Source organism: Oculina patagonica, chromosome 10, assembly GCF_052425735.1.
Source record: "Oculina patagonica isolate OP01 chromosome 10, crgOcupat, whole genome shotgun sequence".
NCBI classification, from domain to species: domain Eukaryota; kingdom Metazoa; phylum Cnidaria; class Anthozoa; order Scleractinia; family Oculinidae; genus Oculina; species Oculina patagonica.
In genome coordinates, this window is record NC_135767.1 from 20,732,462 (window position 1) to 20,747,431 (window position 14,970).

At 38.4% G+C, this 14,970-nt stretch overlaps 2 protein-coding genes and 1 long non-coding RNA gene across 7 annotated transcripts; all 3 read right to left on the minus strand.

Moving 5' to 3' along the window:
- Positions 1–105: 105 nt before the first annotated feature.
- LOC144667171 (uncharacterized) lies at positions 106–6,486 on the minus strand. 5 transcript variants are annotated; one of them, XM_078528569.1, is made up of 5 exons: positions 6,265–6,468; positions 5,066–5,119; positions 4,270–4,402; positions 2,363–2,632; positions 106–1,943 (listed from the first exon to the last, which is right to left on the minus strand). In XM_078528569.1, exons 3-5 carry the CDS (start codon positions 4,347–4,349, stop codon positions 1,736–1,738), a joined length of 558 nt encoding a protein of 185 aa, XP_078384695.1. In that variant the 5' UTR covers positions 4,350–4,402; positions 5,066–5,119; positions 6,265–6,468; the 3' UTR covers positions 106–1,735. The 5 variants fall into 5 exon arrangements, with proteins under 5 accessions (XP_078384695.1, XP_078384696.1, XP_078384692.1 ...); XM_078528570.1 differs by having other exon boundaries at positions 6,399–6,452; XM_078528566.1 differs by lacking the exon at positions 5,066–5,119 and having other exon boundaries at positions 6,399–6,486.
- A 3,343-nt stretch (positions 6,487–9,829) lies between these two features.
- Positions 9,830–14,871, minus strand: LOC144629253 (translation machinery-associated protein 7-like). Its single transcript, XM_078487485.1, has 4 exons — positions 14,727–14,871; positions 14,596–14,651; positions 11,111–11,198; positions 9,830–9,993 (listed from the first exon to the last, which is right to left on the minus strand). The coding sequence occupies exons 1-4, from the start codon at positions 14,740–14,742 to the stop codon at positions 9,959–9,961; spliced, it is 195 nt and encodes a 64-aa protein (XP_078343611.1). The 5' UTR covers positions 14,743–14,871; the 3' UTR covers positions 9,830–9,958.
- Positions 13,316–14,573, minus strand: LOC144629278 (uncharacterized). Its single transcript, XR_013566347.1, has 2 exons — positions 14,399–14,573; positions 13,316–14,039 (listed from the first exon to the last, which is right to left on the minus strand). It is a non-coding gene; the product is annotated as an uncharacterized LOC144629278 (long non-coding RNA).
- Positions 14,872–14,970: the final 99 nt, after the last annotated feature.

Consider the following 14,970-nt stretch of genomic DNA (forward strand, 5'->3'; position numbering starts at 1 on the left):
ACATGTGACCGATGCTTCTGCTCTGAACAGTCGGAACTCTTTGTAATGGATATACCGAGGGGACAATAGAAAGTGTTTGCAATAACAGGTGTCCGTATTAAAACGTCAGGTTTAGTTGTTTTATTGACAAAAAAAATTAAGTACATTTTTTTCGCTCTATACCATAAGTTGTAGGTCTGACACGCACGTGTGCGTTTTCCACCCTTCATGCTGCATGCTGGCCCCGGGGTGCTGGTTACATTTATTTGAGTTTTGATTGGGTCACTGGATTGTCTGTGCCCTTTGTGATTGGCCAGAATGATTACTCTTGTTTTTTAGGTTTTACGACACTCAATTGAAAACTTCTCTATAATCTTGTATTTGAATAAGCGGCATTATTGTACATTGTGACCTGTCAGAGTGTGTGAAAAGCACACTTTTATCATCGGGTTCTGCTATTAAAAAAAAAAACTTGAAACAACAAAAGCATTCCTGTATAATAACATCATACAGTCTAGTTTTCTCAACCAAACTGATATATTATTATCTGTACCCTACCACAAACCTGTTCTCTAATTATAAAATCCCATTCCTTACCTTTAATGCTAGTGATCTTGTAGTAAATTGGAGAATCCTTAGTTTTAAACTAAATGAAATTAAATTCTTCCTCCACATTTTCGTATCCTTGAGTTAACCTACTAAGGTGACATGATCCAGGGCATAAATTAAGGACAATGAACGAAAACTGAAGTGAAAGTATCGACCTGGCAGAAAAATCCCCCACAGTACACCAAATTTATCATAATCCCTCAAAATATGTACCTAAATGGGTCTTCTGAAATGAATCCAAACAACAGACTTAAATATGTTGTAATCCAGGTGATTTATGATACATTTCTTCTTCAGTGACTCCATTCGTTGTATGTATACTAGATTTATTTTCGTAACCTTAGAACAAATGTTCAGTACATAGCTTTTTGACCTCTACAGTCGGGGAAATAAAAGCCAGTTAAGGCACTCGAAGAATTTCCGAATTATTTCACCCAATCAAAAACTAGCGCGAGCGTTCACGAGTACTCCGAAAGCAATCACGCGTAAAAATACGTCATGTTGCTTAGCAACTTTTGGGACGAAAACCGCGGGCTTAGTCACTTCTCGGAGAAGTGATGTCGCCCTCAACTGGCACTTGTTCCCCGGACTGTGTATGCTAATACCGCTCTACGTTTTCACTTTGATATAACGCCAGTGATCATGATTTCCCCAATACTTTGTTTGTTTTAAAACCTGTACTCTTCTACGATGCTTAGTTTTCTCTGTTTTGTGATGGCCTGTATTTAAAGTTCATTCGTTTCTACGTGCGCGTTTTCATTTGTTATAACTCGTACGCCTCTACGTTTTCATTTTGTTTTAACCAGTAGCGGATCCAGACCTTCAGGTAAGTTGGGGGTCCGATCATCCACGCTCCAAAAATAAGAGGGGGCCCACTCCAGAAAATAATTTTTCTCAGCCCTACAGGTTTTTGTTTGGCCTGAAAAAAAGGTGGGGGCCTAGCCCCCCCCCCCCCCCCCGGCCCCTCCCTAGATCCACCACGCTTCTATGTTTCTAAGTTTTCATTTAATTTTGTTATAACTTGCATGCTTCTTCGTTTTTTTTTTGTTGTAACCAACGCTTCTGCGACTGTAATGTTGACATTTTCTTCTTTTACCGGACAAAGCCACTTACAACAATAGTTTTTTTAAACAATTTTTAAAAACAATTAAAATGTAGGAACACGGATGAATGGGTTGTTAAGATCTCTCACGCCAGCGCACTGATCATTTCCGGTCGCCCCAGGGTCCCGATTGTTGGCGCAGAAAGGATTGTAGTCGCTGAAACCCAAATCCAACACTTCCTGGACGACAGAGGGAAATTTACAGTCAGAGTCGATCAGCTTCTTCATACACTGCTTTGCTTTGGCTTGTTCCCTGTTGAGTTCAGTATATTGTTTTTAGAAAACGAAGGTTAATTTGCAAGGACCACCGTGGCGACATAAAAGTACAGAATCCCGGCTCACTAAGGAGGATCTAATCAGCTATAACTCAATAATAAACTAAAATTTTTAGGATCTTACAGAAAATGACTCTGGGGAATTCAATATGAGAGGATGGTAAAGGGGGGAGGGGGTGGATGCTATAAATCAAGGAACTTTAACAATGAAATCCTTGAGTGTTTTGTGAATAATACGGCGGGGTCAGAATACAGGCAGCAGTGTGAACTATCAGGGACACACCCCTACCTAACTTTAGTTGCGTACCCCCGTGGTAAATCAGTTACCCCTGAGATAATATAAATGCGAGTGGTTCATTCAAGAGACCTCAGAGCTAAATTTAACACTGTAACTTACGAGCAAAGAGACGTGTCCGACTTGTCTGCAGTGAATTTTTCGTGGAAGGTTTTCACACAGTTGTTTGCAACCAAGCTGAACGAAGCAGAGCACGGTGAACCGAATGAGTTCGGTGGCATGGTTGGAATTTCTAGTGAACCTTCAAAACACAATGCAGTTTCTTTGTAACTCCCGTGAACAATCCCTTTGACCTGGCTTTCTGGTAGCTTGTTGTCAGTACAGATCTGGATTGCCTTGCTTACACAGTTCACCATTCGATTGTATTTGCCACTGTAATGTAAACAGGGAAACACAGGGGTTAAAAATAAAGCCGCGGTACCACATACATATACTTGCTGTGCAACGCTTTCGAGTAGTATACTTAACAATTATTCCACGAGCGCGAGTCGGATATGAGATGGTAGATAGCCAACGAAGCGTGTTGCGTAACGATCTCATATCCAACAAGCGCGAGTGGAATAATTGTTTTATTAAAAACGCCCTAAGAATTGCAATATTTGAGCTCCTCAGCTGTTTTCGTTGAGCTCATATACCATTGTCTGTCAACCAATCAAAACTTAGGAATTTCAATATACCATTGCTAGTTGTTAATAATTAACAATTATTCCATGAGTCCGCGTTGGATACGAGGTGGTAAATAGCCAACTCGGCGCTTCGCGCCTCGTTGGCTATAACGACTCGTATCCAACAAGGGCGAATGGAATAATTGTTTTATTAAATTCTTCTCAAGTTCACTGAACTTGAAAATCGAATGGACATTTCATTTTGATGTAAACGAAGTGATAGTATGAGGAGGCGCGAAAATTTCTGGCGCGGTGTTCACTTCTTGAGTTGAATGAAACATACGAGGAAAGCGAGCAAGAGAGTTTTCTTCAGAAGATTTTCCTCAAACAATCCCCTCTAAAGTCGTCTAAATATCATGGAAATTGTGACAACAGTTAAGATTTACGAGAAGATCCGAAGCAAAACCTTTTCTGGAAACTACAAGTCTTGTGCAAGTCGAACGAGGAAAGTGTTTAATTTGTACTTCTTTACGGCTCCACGGCTGTCATCAAGACTGCTATATTATTTGAAGCGAAATTGAGCTCAAAGTGGAACAGGTTTACTAAAGTATGAAAGGACAAAACCAAGATTGAAAGGTAACAAACTTTACTGAAGTGCTGAGCCTAGTTTTATGACGTACACTGAATGAAACTGTGTCAGTTTGCCGTTCTTTCGTAAATTATTTGCTGCTTTTATACTTTATTCGCTCGCTCTTGCTGTGCGTTCAGTTTAAAAGTATTATTAATTACACTTTTCGCATCTATCCTTTTGTTTTGCGTAGTTTAATTTACTATGGCATTTCTTTGATTTTTGTAGGCACCGCTAATTATTTCTTGTTCATAAAGCTCGCCAAATTTGCTGTTCAAAACCATTTTGATGGAACTGTCGCTTCCCGCAGAAAAATTTTAGTTTGGCAACAGTAACGCAATCATTTTCCAAATAAGGTCAAACTAAGGTATACGAGCTGACAACCGGGATTGAGTGAACCAATCAGAATGCTAGAAATGCAATATCCGTGGCTGAAAATTTAATAATATGGAATATTCCACGAGTCACTTGCATTTTCTCGGTATACACACGAGCCTTAAACTATTTTATACCATGTCATAGACAATACGCTTACTAAATTTGTTGAGAATAAGACCGCAGCGCACGATGGGAAGGTTGAGTTAAATACCGTCGAATATACAACGGCTTTCCTGAATTCCGATTGGCTGTATTTTCTATGACATGGTATAAAATAGAATATGAATAGATTTTATTGCCAGATCATGACTGCGACGTTGCCCCCCCCCCCCCCCCCCCCCTTCTCCCTATTCACCTATCATATCAAAGTGCTTATAAGTGTCAAAAAACCACTCTACCTGCAATCTCCTTTGGGGTCTTCCTGGAGTTGTTTATAGAAACGTGTGTTGCATTTAAGAGCATCGCAAAAGTACTCCATAAATGTACAGTTACCAACTTTAGGAAGGGCTGCATCACTTCCAGAAAGAAGCACTAAACGTGAGAACAACAACAACAAACAATATTACGCTAGGAAGCTATAAGAGGTACCGTTATATGCAGCAACCTAGCCTGCGTGGAAACGGGAGGGGAAGGGAAGGGAAGAATTGAAAGGGAGAAAGAAAAAGGGAATAGGCTAGCAGCAACCGTGAAAATTTGACATGAACGCCATTTTACTGTAACTAAAGTCCATATACACAAGGCGGACACCCGTCTAAGACGAGAGCCGGTCCCGATAGTGTCCTCTTAGAGAGAGTTGGGTGTAAGAAATTTGTGAGATTTTGTTTTCAAAGCTAATAACCTAATCTAATTTCGACGCGTCAATTTGCATACGCGATTTACAAGGCTAGTTTTATCGAAGTTTTAATTCGTCGAAGACCTCGTCAGCTGATCACCATACAATAACATACTTTATGAAGAAAAGCGTTGCTACTGTTCAGTATAAAATCAAATGTTCGAAAATCCTGTGACACATTGCGCGATCGAGAACCCGGTTGATACGGGCGCGAAAAGGGCACACAAAAGTGTCCGTATTATCCAGGTGCCCGTGTTAAGGGGGCTCTGAGAATGAACGTCACGGACACGTTTTATAAATACAAAGACTAAGACAGCTTACCAATGATGTAAAGTGTATAAATTTACACAATAAACCAGTACCTGATTATCTTGTTGAACTTGAGTTCAAACAAATTTAGATATCTTAGCTTACACCTGAATAAAGACAGTTGTTAAGCAAATATGACACGTAATTATGCTTCTGTATTACAATCGTTACAAATAAAAATAATGCAACAGCACGGTGCACAGATAAGCAGTGAGCGAAAAGTGTCCGTAGAGCGAGGTAAACTAATTGTATGAGTCACAAAAAAGTTTCCGTTGACCGTGTTATAGGCGGGTAATTATTATAAATGTAAGAAACAATATATGAGCTTTACCCATGTTTATTTGTCGGGAAAAAACAAAACTGTACGTAAAATGCGGGTGACCGTAGAGAGGGTTTGAACTGCAATTTTTGAAACATGTTTTGAAAGTTGTTTCGTCTTTTCTAAGCACCTCAGCTTTCCTCAATTTGCCCGCTACATGTATTGCATTTGTTCTGTGTAGGTATTAAAGACGAAATAATTATCTTAAATTGAGCTGAATTCAGAGAACGATGTAGTTCGATGACTTCCAACGGTTCATTCACGAACAAGAATAACAAAAGTACCTCCTAGAGTCAGCTAGAAATAAATAATGAATGGCCATGCATAAATGATATTTTGTTAGTTTGCAACCCAGCCGACGCTAAACAAACAGCAAAAACAACGTACTCGACGACAAGACACAGAAATATCGAGAAATATTAAACAGTCTATGTTAACGTTTAAAGCACGCACAATCGTCGTGAACTTTCTTGGGCTTTTACTGGTACAGACTAGCCCTCGACAAACGCATTTTACGTGGAAATAATGCCGACAGGGTTCTTAATTTCCTGTCACGAATACACAGGGACTAAACTATTTTTGAATATAAGTCTTTCGTGTAAGCTTGCGCGTGAGTTTGCTGGCATGTATCTTATTGTTGTTACTAATTTTCGCGGGACTTGATTTTCGCGATTTTTAAACACTCGCGAAATTAAAGACCTGCGAAATTTTATTTTTAAAGTTTTCGATTGTATTTTTCATGTTTTAAACGAACTTTTTGGCCATGTCGCGAAAATTCAGTCCCACGAAATATGCCCGTTCCATTTTCGCGAAATTAAGTTCCCGCGAAAATAAGTAGCAAAAAGGTATATGACCTACTTTACAGTGTTTCTGAAGCGTAGATTTAAATCTTAGCGTAATGCATGTAATGTACATGGAAATATTCTTTCATACTGGTTCACTCGGTTCCACGGCCATCACTTTTTGCAAATGCTCGAATTGCCATCAGAAAATGACACTGGCGCTGATGCCTGCAAAAAAATGGTCTGTAAACAGCTTTGTATTTGAGCAAAGTGAGATTCACTTACCTAGGGAAAAAACTACGGTAAAGGAGATCATTATCTTCCGAGTTCACCCGAACTCGCTATGCAAAGCGTGTTTCTGCAGTGTTTACACTTTTATAAATTATCAAAGCTGCCAGCACCACAGGTATCCCAAACTTATACCTGTTTGCAGGTTTTATCGACCAAACGGCCACAAAATACAAATTTGACATTACATGTAATAAACTAAACCATATGCATACTACATGTCTTACAGTGCGACTACGGTACTCCAACCAAGGCCTGTAAAGGGGTACTTTGATGCACATGATTTCGGAAAAATTAAGAATTAAAACTAGTGGTAACCACAGGTTAGAAAGTGCGGGCCTAGATGCACCTTCCTTCACCTCCATCTGACAGAAGCGTCGATCAGTTGACAAATGCTATTGACACTTTCTTCGCATTCTAATCGAAAACGTTTCTCAACTTCCTGTTTGAACGACTCATTTTCGGATCCTTTTGCAATTTTGAAGAACCAATAACTTAGGTCACCTCATTTTTACGCTGGCAATTATTCCGACAGGTCGCGAAAATTCTCAGAAGTGTCGATAAATCGCTTGATAAAAGACAATTATTATTCCAAGTAACGCGTCACGCAAGGATCTAGGAATGCACGATTTACCTTATTGTTACTTATTTTCGCGGGACTTAATTTTCGCGATTTTCGCGATTTTCAAAAAATCGCGAAATTAAAGACCTGCGAAAATTAATTCTAAACGATTTCTATTGTATTTTTTATGCTAATTACGTATTTTTGGCAAAATCGCGAAAATTAAGTCTCGCGAAATATTCCTGTTCCATTTTCGCGAAATTAAGTACCCGCGAAAATAAGTAACAATAAGGTAATCGAGCACGCGGTGTACACAGGGCGGTGTAATCGAGATGTGATCTTGTTTGGTCGGTGAACTCGCTATGTTGTCAATGTTGTAAGGAATCATTCGTTTTGCCGTAGTTTATCTGTGATACAATCACAGTAAATCTTCTCAAAACCAACGCCTAAACAACGTCGGCCAAACGTAGTTTCTAATCTTCCATGTGACAGAAGGCTTGATCTTATGTGACAAACTGTTGAGATTGGCTTAAATTTTGCATTATAATCGCTCTTGAAGAACAGATTTTCAACTTCCGGTATTTCGACAAACTGTTGTGATTGACACATTTCTCGCATTCTGATCGTTCTTGGTGGAAGAACAAAATTTTTAACTTCCGCTTTGCAGCTATCCATTTAGAAACGTGGCGCGCATGTGTTATACGCAATCCGCTGATCACTGTCAAGATTAGGGTTGCGGGCCTCTCTTGGGCCCGCAAAAAGTACCGAGGGCAGACTGTTTCAAACCCTGACCCTGTCCTAAAAAAATCGCTTAAAGATGATTCCCAGTCCGCACTGCGCAATCTCCGCCTGCAATGTTTGTGAGCCTCACAAACAGAAGAATGTTTACTAGCAAAAATAAAAATTCCGGGACAAAACTTACCTTTTTCTTCATTATTAACGCCAGATATCCTTGCAAAACAATAATAACGAGTAAAAGAAGCTCGACGGCCCAGGGGGGGGGGGGGGGGGGGGGGGTACTCCGGGATCAAAGTGACGGGGATGATCGAATGGAGGCAAAACTCAGGACCCAAAAAAATCCCTAAGTCTCCCAACATTACCCAGAAAAATCCCTGGACCAAAAAAAAAAAGCCCAAAAAAATCCCTAGTCAAATTACCCCTAAATTGCCAAGGCCGCGCCAAGGCACTTTAGTTTGATTTTAATACCCTAAAAAAATCCCCTATTTAAATCAAGTCACCCAAAAAAATACCTGCCAAATTCTCCTACCCAAAAAAATCCCGGAATCGAAAATTTCGACCCCAAAAAAATCCTTCGCACATCCCCGTCACTTGGATCCCGGAGTACCCCCCCCTGGGCTCGACGGTATTTCAAACGGAAGTTTTAGCTCATCGTGAATTCTTGAACGAAACGATCCGTAATGGCGAACTAAAAAACTTCATGTACGCTATCACCGAAGTGTAACGTTTTAACGAATTCAAAACAAAAATGAAAACAAACCCTGAGTCTGCGCAGTACGGACTGGAAATCATCTTTAAAGCTAAAGCTTCTAATCTTTTAGCTCTTGCGGAAATGTCTGGTTTAGTTGCTTCATTGCCAAAAAAGAAAACAATAAACAGCTTTCCAAGTATTCAACAGTCACACCCAACCAAAAAAAAACAATTTTCATTTGGACAATTCATTATAAATGACAAAAAGGGAAACTGACGTTTCAACACAAAACTTCAACTTTCTTCACAAATTTACCGTTTGGGAGTTCACTGACGATTGAACGATGTTGCAAGCTTGGCACAGATGATTTACCCATTTGCAGTTAATTTACGGTGCTAACTTAGCGTGAAAAAGGTGCGTTGTCCGCCGTCAGTGAGCTAACCGCGGACCGGTTAGCTCAGTGGTAGAGCGCCGGACTGTCATGCAGGAGGTCTCGGGTTCGAGTCCCAGACCGGACCAACACTCAGGGTCTAAAAAAAACTGAGGAGAATATTCTGCCTTTGCAATAACATCTGCAAAGGGTTAGATATTCTAGTCTTGTAGGATAAGGACGATAAACCGTAGGCCCCGTCTCCTGCATCTTCAGTGTTAATGAGAGTAGGGCATGGAGTTCCCGGTGTTGTGGTCTGGTCTTTGCCCTTTGTATTGTGCTTACTGTGAAATGCTCGGAGATATAAGCTGTATAAGCTACTCTTCAAATCCGAGGGTAAACAAAGTGATGATGATGAGTTAAAGAACGTACCACAAGGATTGGGCCAATAAAAATGGCAATTTTTTTTAGTTGTAGTGTGCGAACAGGCTCCCAAGTGGCGAATACAGATATTAATAATACAGGGTTCGTACCCATTTTAACAGACAATTTTCCTGGACTTTTCAATGACTCAAATTAATTTTTCCAGGACTCCAAAATTTACATTACTCCTTTAAGTCCCAAGATCTCAATATTATTTCTCCTTACTGTCTGCCATACATTTCTTATAACGTTAGTTCTAGGAATTCAGTTGTTACTTGAGTTTAACAGGTTTCTAGATTTTTTCAGGACTGACAATGTATTTCTAGGACTTTCCAGTCCTGGAAAGTTCCACAATAAAATTCCACGACTTTCCAGGTTTTTCAGGACCCCTAAAGACCCTGTTATAATATAAGGATTTACATAGCGCCATTTCCTGGAGCTCAATGGCGCTTTACGATGTTAAAAATCCATGTAAAATAATAATAATAATAATAACAACCAGAAATCAAATTTACATTTACATAAGTTGATGGCGGTATCCAATGAAGCTTTACAATAACATAATGGCCAATATTACTCGGAGAAATAAGTTGTCTGATCAGTTTTTGGAACGAAAAAGTTATCTTTAAAAAAAAGTACAAACATTTTATAAAAGAAAATCATCTTTATTTACGACTTCTTTAAAAGTGTGTAAATGATTGTTCCTAACGTTTCACATGATTTACATGCTCTGTACAAGGTTTTACTGTTCTTGAATTCGTGGAAAAGCAGTGTCATTTTTTTCCAGATTTCTTTATTCCACTTCCACCTGCCAAAAAAAGAAAAAGAAAGAAGTTGCAATTTGCATAAATATATAACACCTCATTTGCATAAATACTTAGGGAAATGGTCAAAATTATTGTGCTCAGACAGGACCCACCTAGGCTTTTGTACATTATGCTAGCATTTTTTTGGAGTATTTTAGTGAGGCAAAAGCATTGAGCATTATTCGAGCATTTTAGTGGAATTTTCCTGGAAAATTGATTTTTTCCTCGAGAAAAGAAATTATTTTTTTTTTAGAGAAAATGAAGACTAAAACTCAAAATTCAACTACATATAACTTTCTAGAGATAGTCAACTACTTTCTGTACTTAGCCTCGTAGATGACTTAGAGGATTATGTTTTTTAGCTGTATTTATGAACTTGACACGTTTACTTACAGAACTTGTACGTTTTTGTAAGTGTTAACAGGTAACACCATGTTAAAAACTTTTGAAATTAATTTTAAAAAACCGTTTGTATAATGAGCATTATCTGAGCATTTTAGTGACTTTTTTGGGGGAGACCGAGCATTTTTAATAGTGGAAAAAATGGAGCATTAAGGTGGAGCTTTTTAGTGGGGAAACAAAAGCATAATGTACAAAGGCCTAGTCACCCACTACTCTGCTTAATGACAGATGGTCTCTTCATGTATCCCCCCACCCCTCCCCACCTTAGAACACGATGTCATGTATGTATAGCCCCCAGTGACTCTATCAGGACTAGAAACTAAGAAAAAGATTCAAACCTGCTATTATTTGTACTGTTTCTCCAGCAATGCGTGCTTAATGTGGACCTAATATGAAAGTCTCAACTCAAATTTTTAGGCCAGGTGGTATCTTGCATAGCCCCCCTACCCTGACACAAGGGGGTTCCTCGTTGAGTTGAGTTTTATTGTTCATAGGTTACCAGGCATAACTAATACTCGAAACTTAAAGTGCACAAACCCAGTTTAAAAAAAAAAACATTTCATGCTATTTCAGACTGAAAATTTGACATAGCTAGTTTTTTTTAGGGTGATCTTTGTACTAGAATTAGAAAGGGTTAAAGAATTCCACGACAAAGCAAAACAAGGAACTTTAAGTCACAATACAGCTGAACAAAAAAAGAGTGGCATGTATACATACCCATTGGTCCTTTCTGCCCAGCTTTTGCCTTGGCTTGTTCAAGTGCTTTTTTCTCATTCTTTAACTTCTGCTGATGTGCCAACTCATCCTGAGAACCACAAGGAGAAATGATTTAACCAAGATATTATTAACTAAGATATGGAATGCTATTGATTATGATATAAAGCACTTGCCAATTTCATCATTCAAAATGAATCTGAAACAGAACTTTCTCCAAGGCTACTAGTCAATTCACTTTTCCTTTGTCTTCACATTAAGATAATATCACTGTTTTTGCAATGCCTTACCATTATGTTTCTAATAATTTATTCTAAATTGTTCAGTTCATTTATATTTTTTTATTTAAGGTAATAGATTACGCATGTAATTTCAGCTTCTTTTCTTATTTACTTTCTGGTATATATTATATTCTATATTATATTTTGTATGTGTGTCCGGCCAAAATTTGACAACTCAATTTGTAAACTGGCAATCCGGCATTTTTAACCTAGTGGTTATTTCGGGTTGCCAGAACTCCTTATCTTTAGTAATATAATTTTATAACAATTCTGTAATTTTAATTTATATTGATAAGGAAATAAAGAGGATGTTTGTTTGTTTTTTTTTTTTTTTTTTTTTTTTTACAAAATTACATCAACATGGTTAAAAATCCCAAATGACAGTAGGCAGACTAGTTGCCTTTTTACAATGCATGACTAAGGAGTCAAGCTTGCAAATACTGAAAACAAATACAGATAGTGGCAAGATTACAAGATCAGTGCTCTTAATTATTTAATTGTTAACATGTAGTGTCTTTGATTGGTTGCGGCAGGGGTTGCCCCCCTGATGACAGTACTGAACAGGGCTAAATGTTGCGTTATGAAAGTTTCACTGCACAAGCAGTAAAAGGCAGTTAATGGAGCGCGGCGTGTAAATCCCTAATCAGTTTTTTTTACATATAAGGCGGCGATAACATGATTTATTATATAAACATCAGTGAAATACCAGGAAATCTTTTGCGCGAAAAAATCATATCTTCACATGTGAAAATAACATGTTATTTTCACATGTGAAGATATCGATTTCGAAACATTTTCTGACAAGTTTGCCCTGTTTCAATGCTGAATGAGCCAAAGTAAATCGATATTGATCGAAACATCTTCGGATGTTCCTCGGTAATCTTCGGATATCTTCGGAAATTTTCGGAAAATGTTCGGAAACATTCGTTCGACCTTCTGACAACATTTTGCAAACCTTCGGAAATCTTTGGAAAATGGTCGGAAATCTTCGGAAAATTGTCAAAAACATCGTAATTAGTAGGTTTATATAATAAACAGAATATTACATGGTTGCTTGGAGATATGAAATTTATCTTCTCGTGTTCAAGTCGATATCCCACTCGTTCGATCGATTTGAACACTCGAAGATAAATTTCATATCTCCGCGCAACCATGTAATATCCTCTATGTCTTTGTTTTTCCGCTGGTTTTAGTTGAGATCTTTGAATTAGCTTATTGTTTCACTTATTGCACAAGACTGTCTAGTCTTGTCACAGCATGATCTGTAAGGTGGCAGTTTTCTATTGATTACAACCATAGCCATGTCTAGCTATAAAAGCATTATGATTCAATGTAAAAGCACTTCCCTTCATGGTGTGCTATAATCAGTAAGCATTTGTTGTAGAAAAGAAAAAAAAATTTCCCACCATCCCTCCCTGTATGGAGGTTACTTGTTTATCAATGAACTTGGGGGTCACATCCTTCAATGATAATGATAATGCATTTATATAGCGCATTTTCCATATATATATATATATACATGTTCAAATGCGCTTTACACATACTGTAGTTTAAGATACAATTGTAAAGACCAGACCACAACACCGGGAGCTTCGAGTCTAATGGTAGCAACTTCCCCCAAGCTTTGGGCATTGTTTCTGCACCTTTCATTCTAGACCTGCAAATAATCTTGTCTGATGCGGCGCTATCTTATCCAGTGCCGGGGAGATAGGTAAGGCTTCAAAGGTCACGTTTTCAGTTTGACCGTCAATTTGACCTGCCAATACTCTTGTCCGTTTCCAGTACAGTAGTGCTGGAGATAAGGGAGGCTTTATAGGTCATTGTATTTGAGGTCACGTGTTTTAATATTGACCTGCCAATACTCTTGTCTGTTTCCAGTGCGGGGTAGTGCTGGAGGTGAGCGAGGCTTTAAAAGGTCACGCACTGCAATACAGTCGAAGCTCTCGTAAGCGGACACCCTCGGGACGCGAAAAAAGTGTCCGTAACTGGAGCTGGCCGCTTACGAGAATGGTTCTCGTAAGCGGCCACTAGAGGTGTAGGGCATAGATGGCCGCTTACGGGAGCTTGCCCAGCTAACAATAACCGGACGGACGTGGATAACGACAAAACAAACACTGAAATATGGTACTGTAATTACTATAAAATCATTGTGACGAATGGCGATGTGAAGTTGATTTATAAAAACAAGATACAGAGGTTGTTAATAGGATTTTCTTCGTGCTGTCCGCTTACGGAAGCTCAAAAACAAAGAAAAAGTCTAAATCGTAATCTCTGAAAGTGTCCGCGGCCGCTTACGGGAATGTCCGCTTACGAGAATGTAAAAATACAGAGTTTGTATGGGAGTTAAAACGGGGTTTCAAACAAGGTGACTGTAAGTAGAGCTGTCCGCTTACGAGAGTGTCCGTTAAGAGAGCTTCGACTGTAATATTTGGTTTTAATGACATACCAAAACAAGCTGTCAGGGTACACAACAATCACGGAACAGGGCATTTTTGAAACAACACTTCCGGGGATCGTTTTGAAACGATTTTTTTTATTTGCCATAGACAAGGCAAGATCTTGCTTGGTAGTTCTGGGGCCATGCCCTCCAAAAAAGTTTGAAATCTAGAAGCTCTGAAACTCTTTCTTTAACATTTTTTCATACAATATTTCTTGAGAAAAATCAATCTTTGTTCAACTGGAGATTATTTTCCCAACAAAACATATTTTGTTTTTAATTTTGAGTTAAAATCTAGATGAGGCAAGTGCCTCGTCTTGCCTCTTGCTAGTTACAGCCTTATAGATTCTTATAGTTGGGCAATTTCGTTTAAATATCAAAGTGGTTTCTCTTGGAAATAATTTCTTGTAAAATAATCAATACTCTTTTTGAATTAAGAAGTTTGCTCTTATTTGAAAAAGGATTTTTCTTATTTTAAGAAGGCTGTTCTTGATTTAAACGCCTGAATTTCAACTTTAAAGTAACCCTGCTCCCAAGATTTGATTTGAGGAATAATTCTTCTTAAAACAAGACTTCAGGTTTAAGAGTGTAAGCTTAATCATTTCATCAAGTGGCCTTTATACTTGATTTTATAAATTTGTAATGTTGACATTCGATATAACAAGAGACAAAACATTCTCGTTACTTTTAACAGGCAGCCTTACAAGTTTAGTCTACAAGTCATTTAGTAAAAAAGGTTGACTGCTCTGACATGTAGTTGCTGTACAAACCTCGTCTAGTTCTTTCTTTTCTTTCTTGGGCTGTTTCAATGGTTTCTTTTTGCCTCCTGTGAAAAAACACAAGATCAGATAAGCTTCGTAATAGAACGGTTTGAAATTTATGTAAACGCAAATTCTATTACCTTCTCTTCCAGACATTTTAGATCACAAGAAAGTATATCCCACAACAAACTTTTACCTCCAAAACCTCTTTCAAAACGACTTCAAAACACAAAACGTGTTCAGCGCTTTGAGCCTGCGATAACGATTCACGTTCCTAACATACTTGCTGATTGGTCAAAGCAGCTAATTTGATACTCTTCACCAATCACAATACGCGTTGCAAAATCAGATAGTAGGTCAGCGGAAAACCACATGACCGAGTAA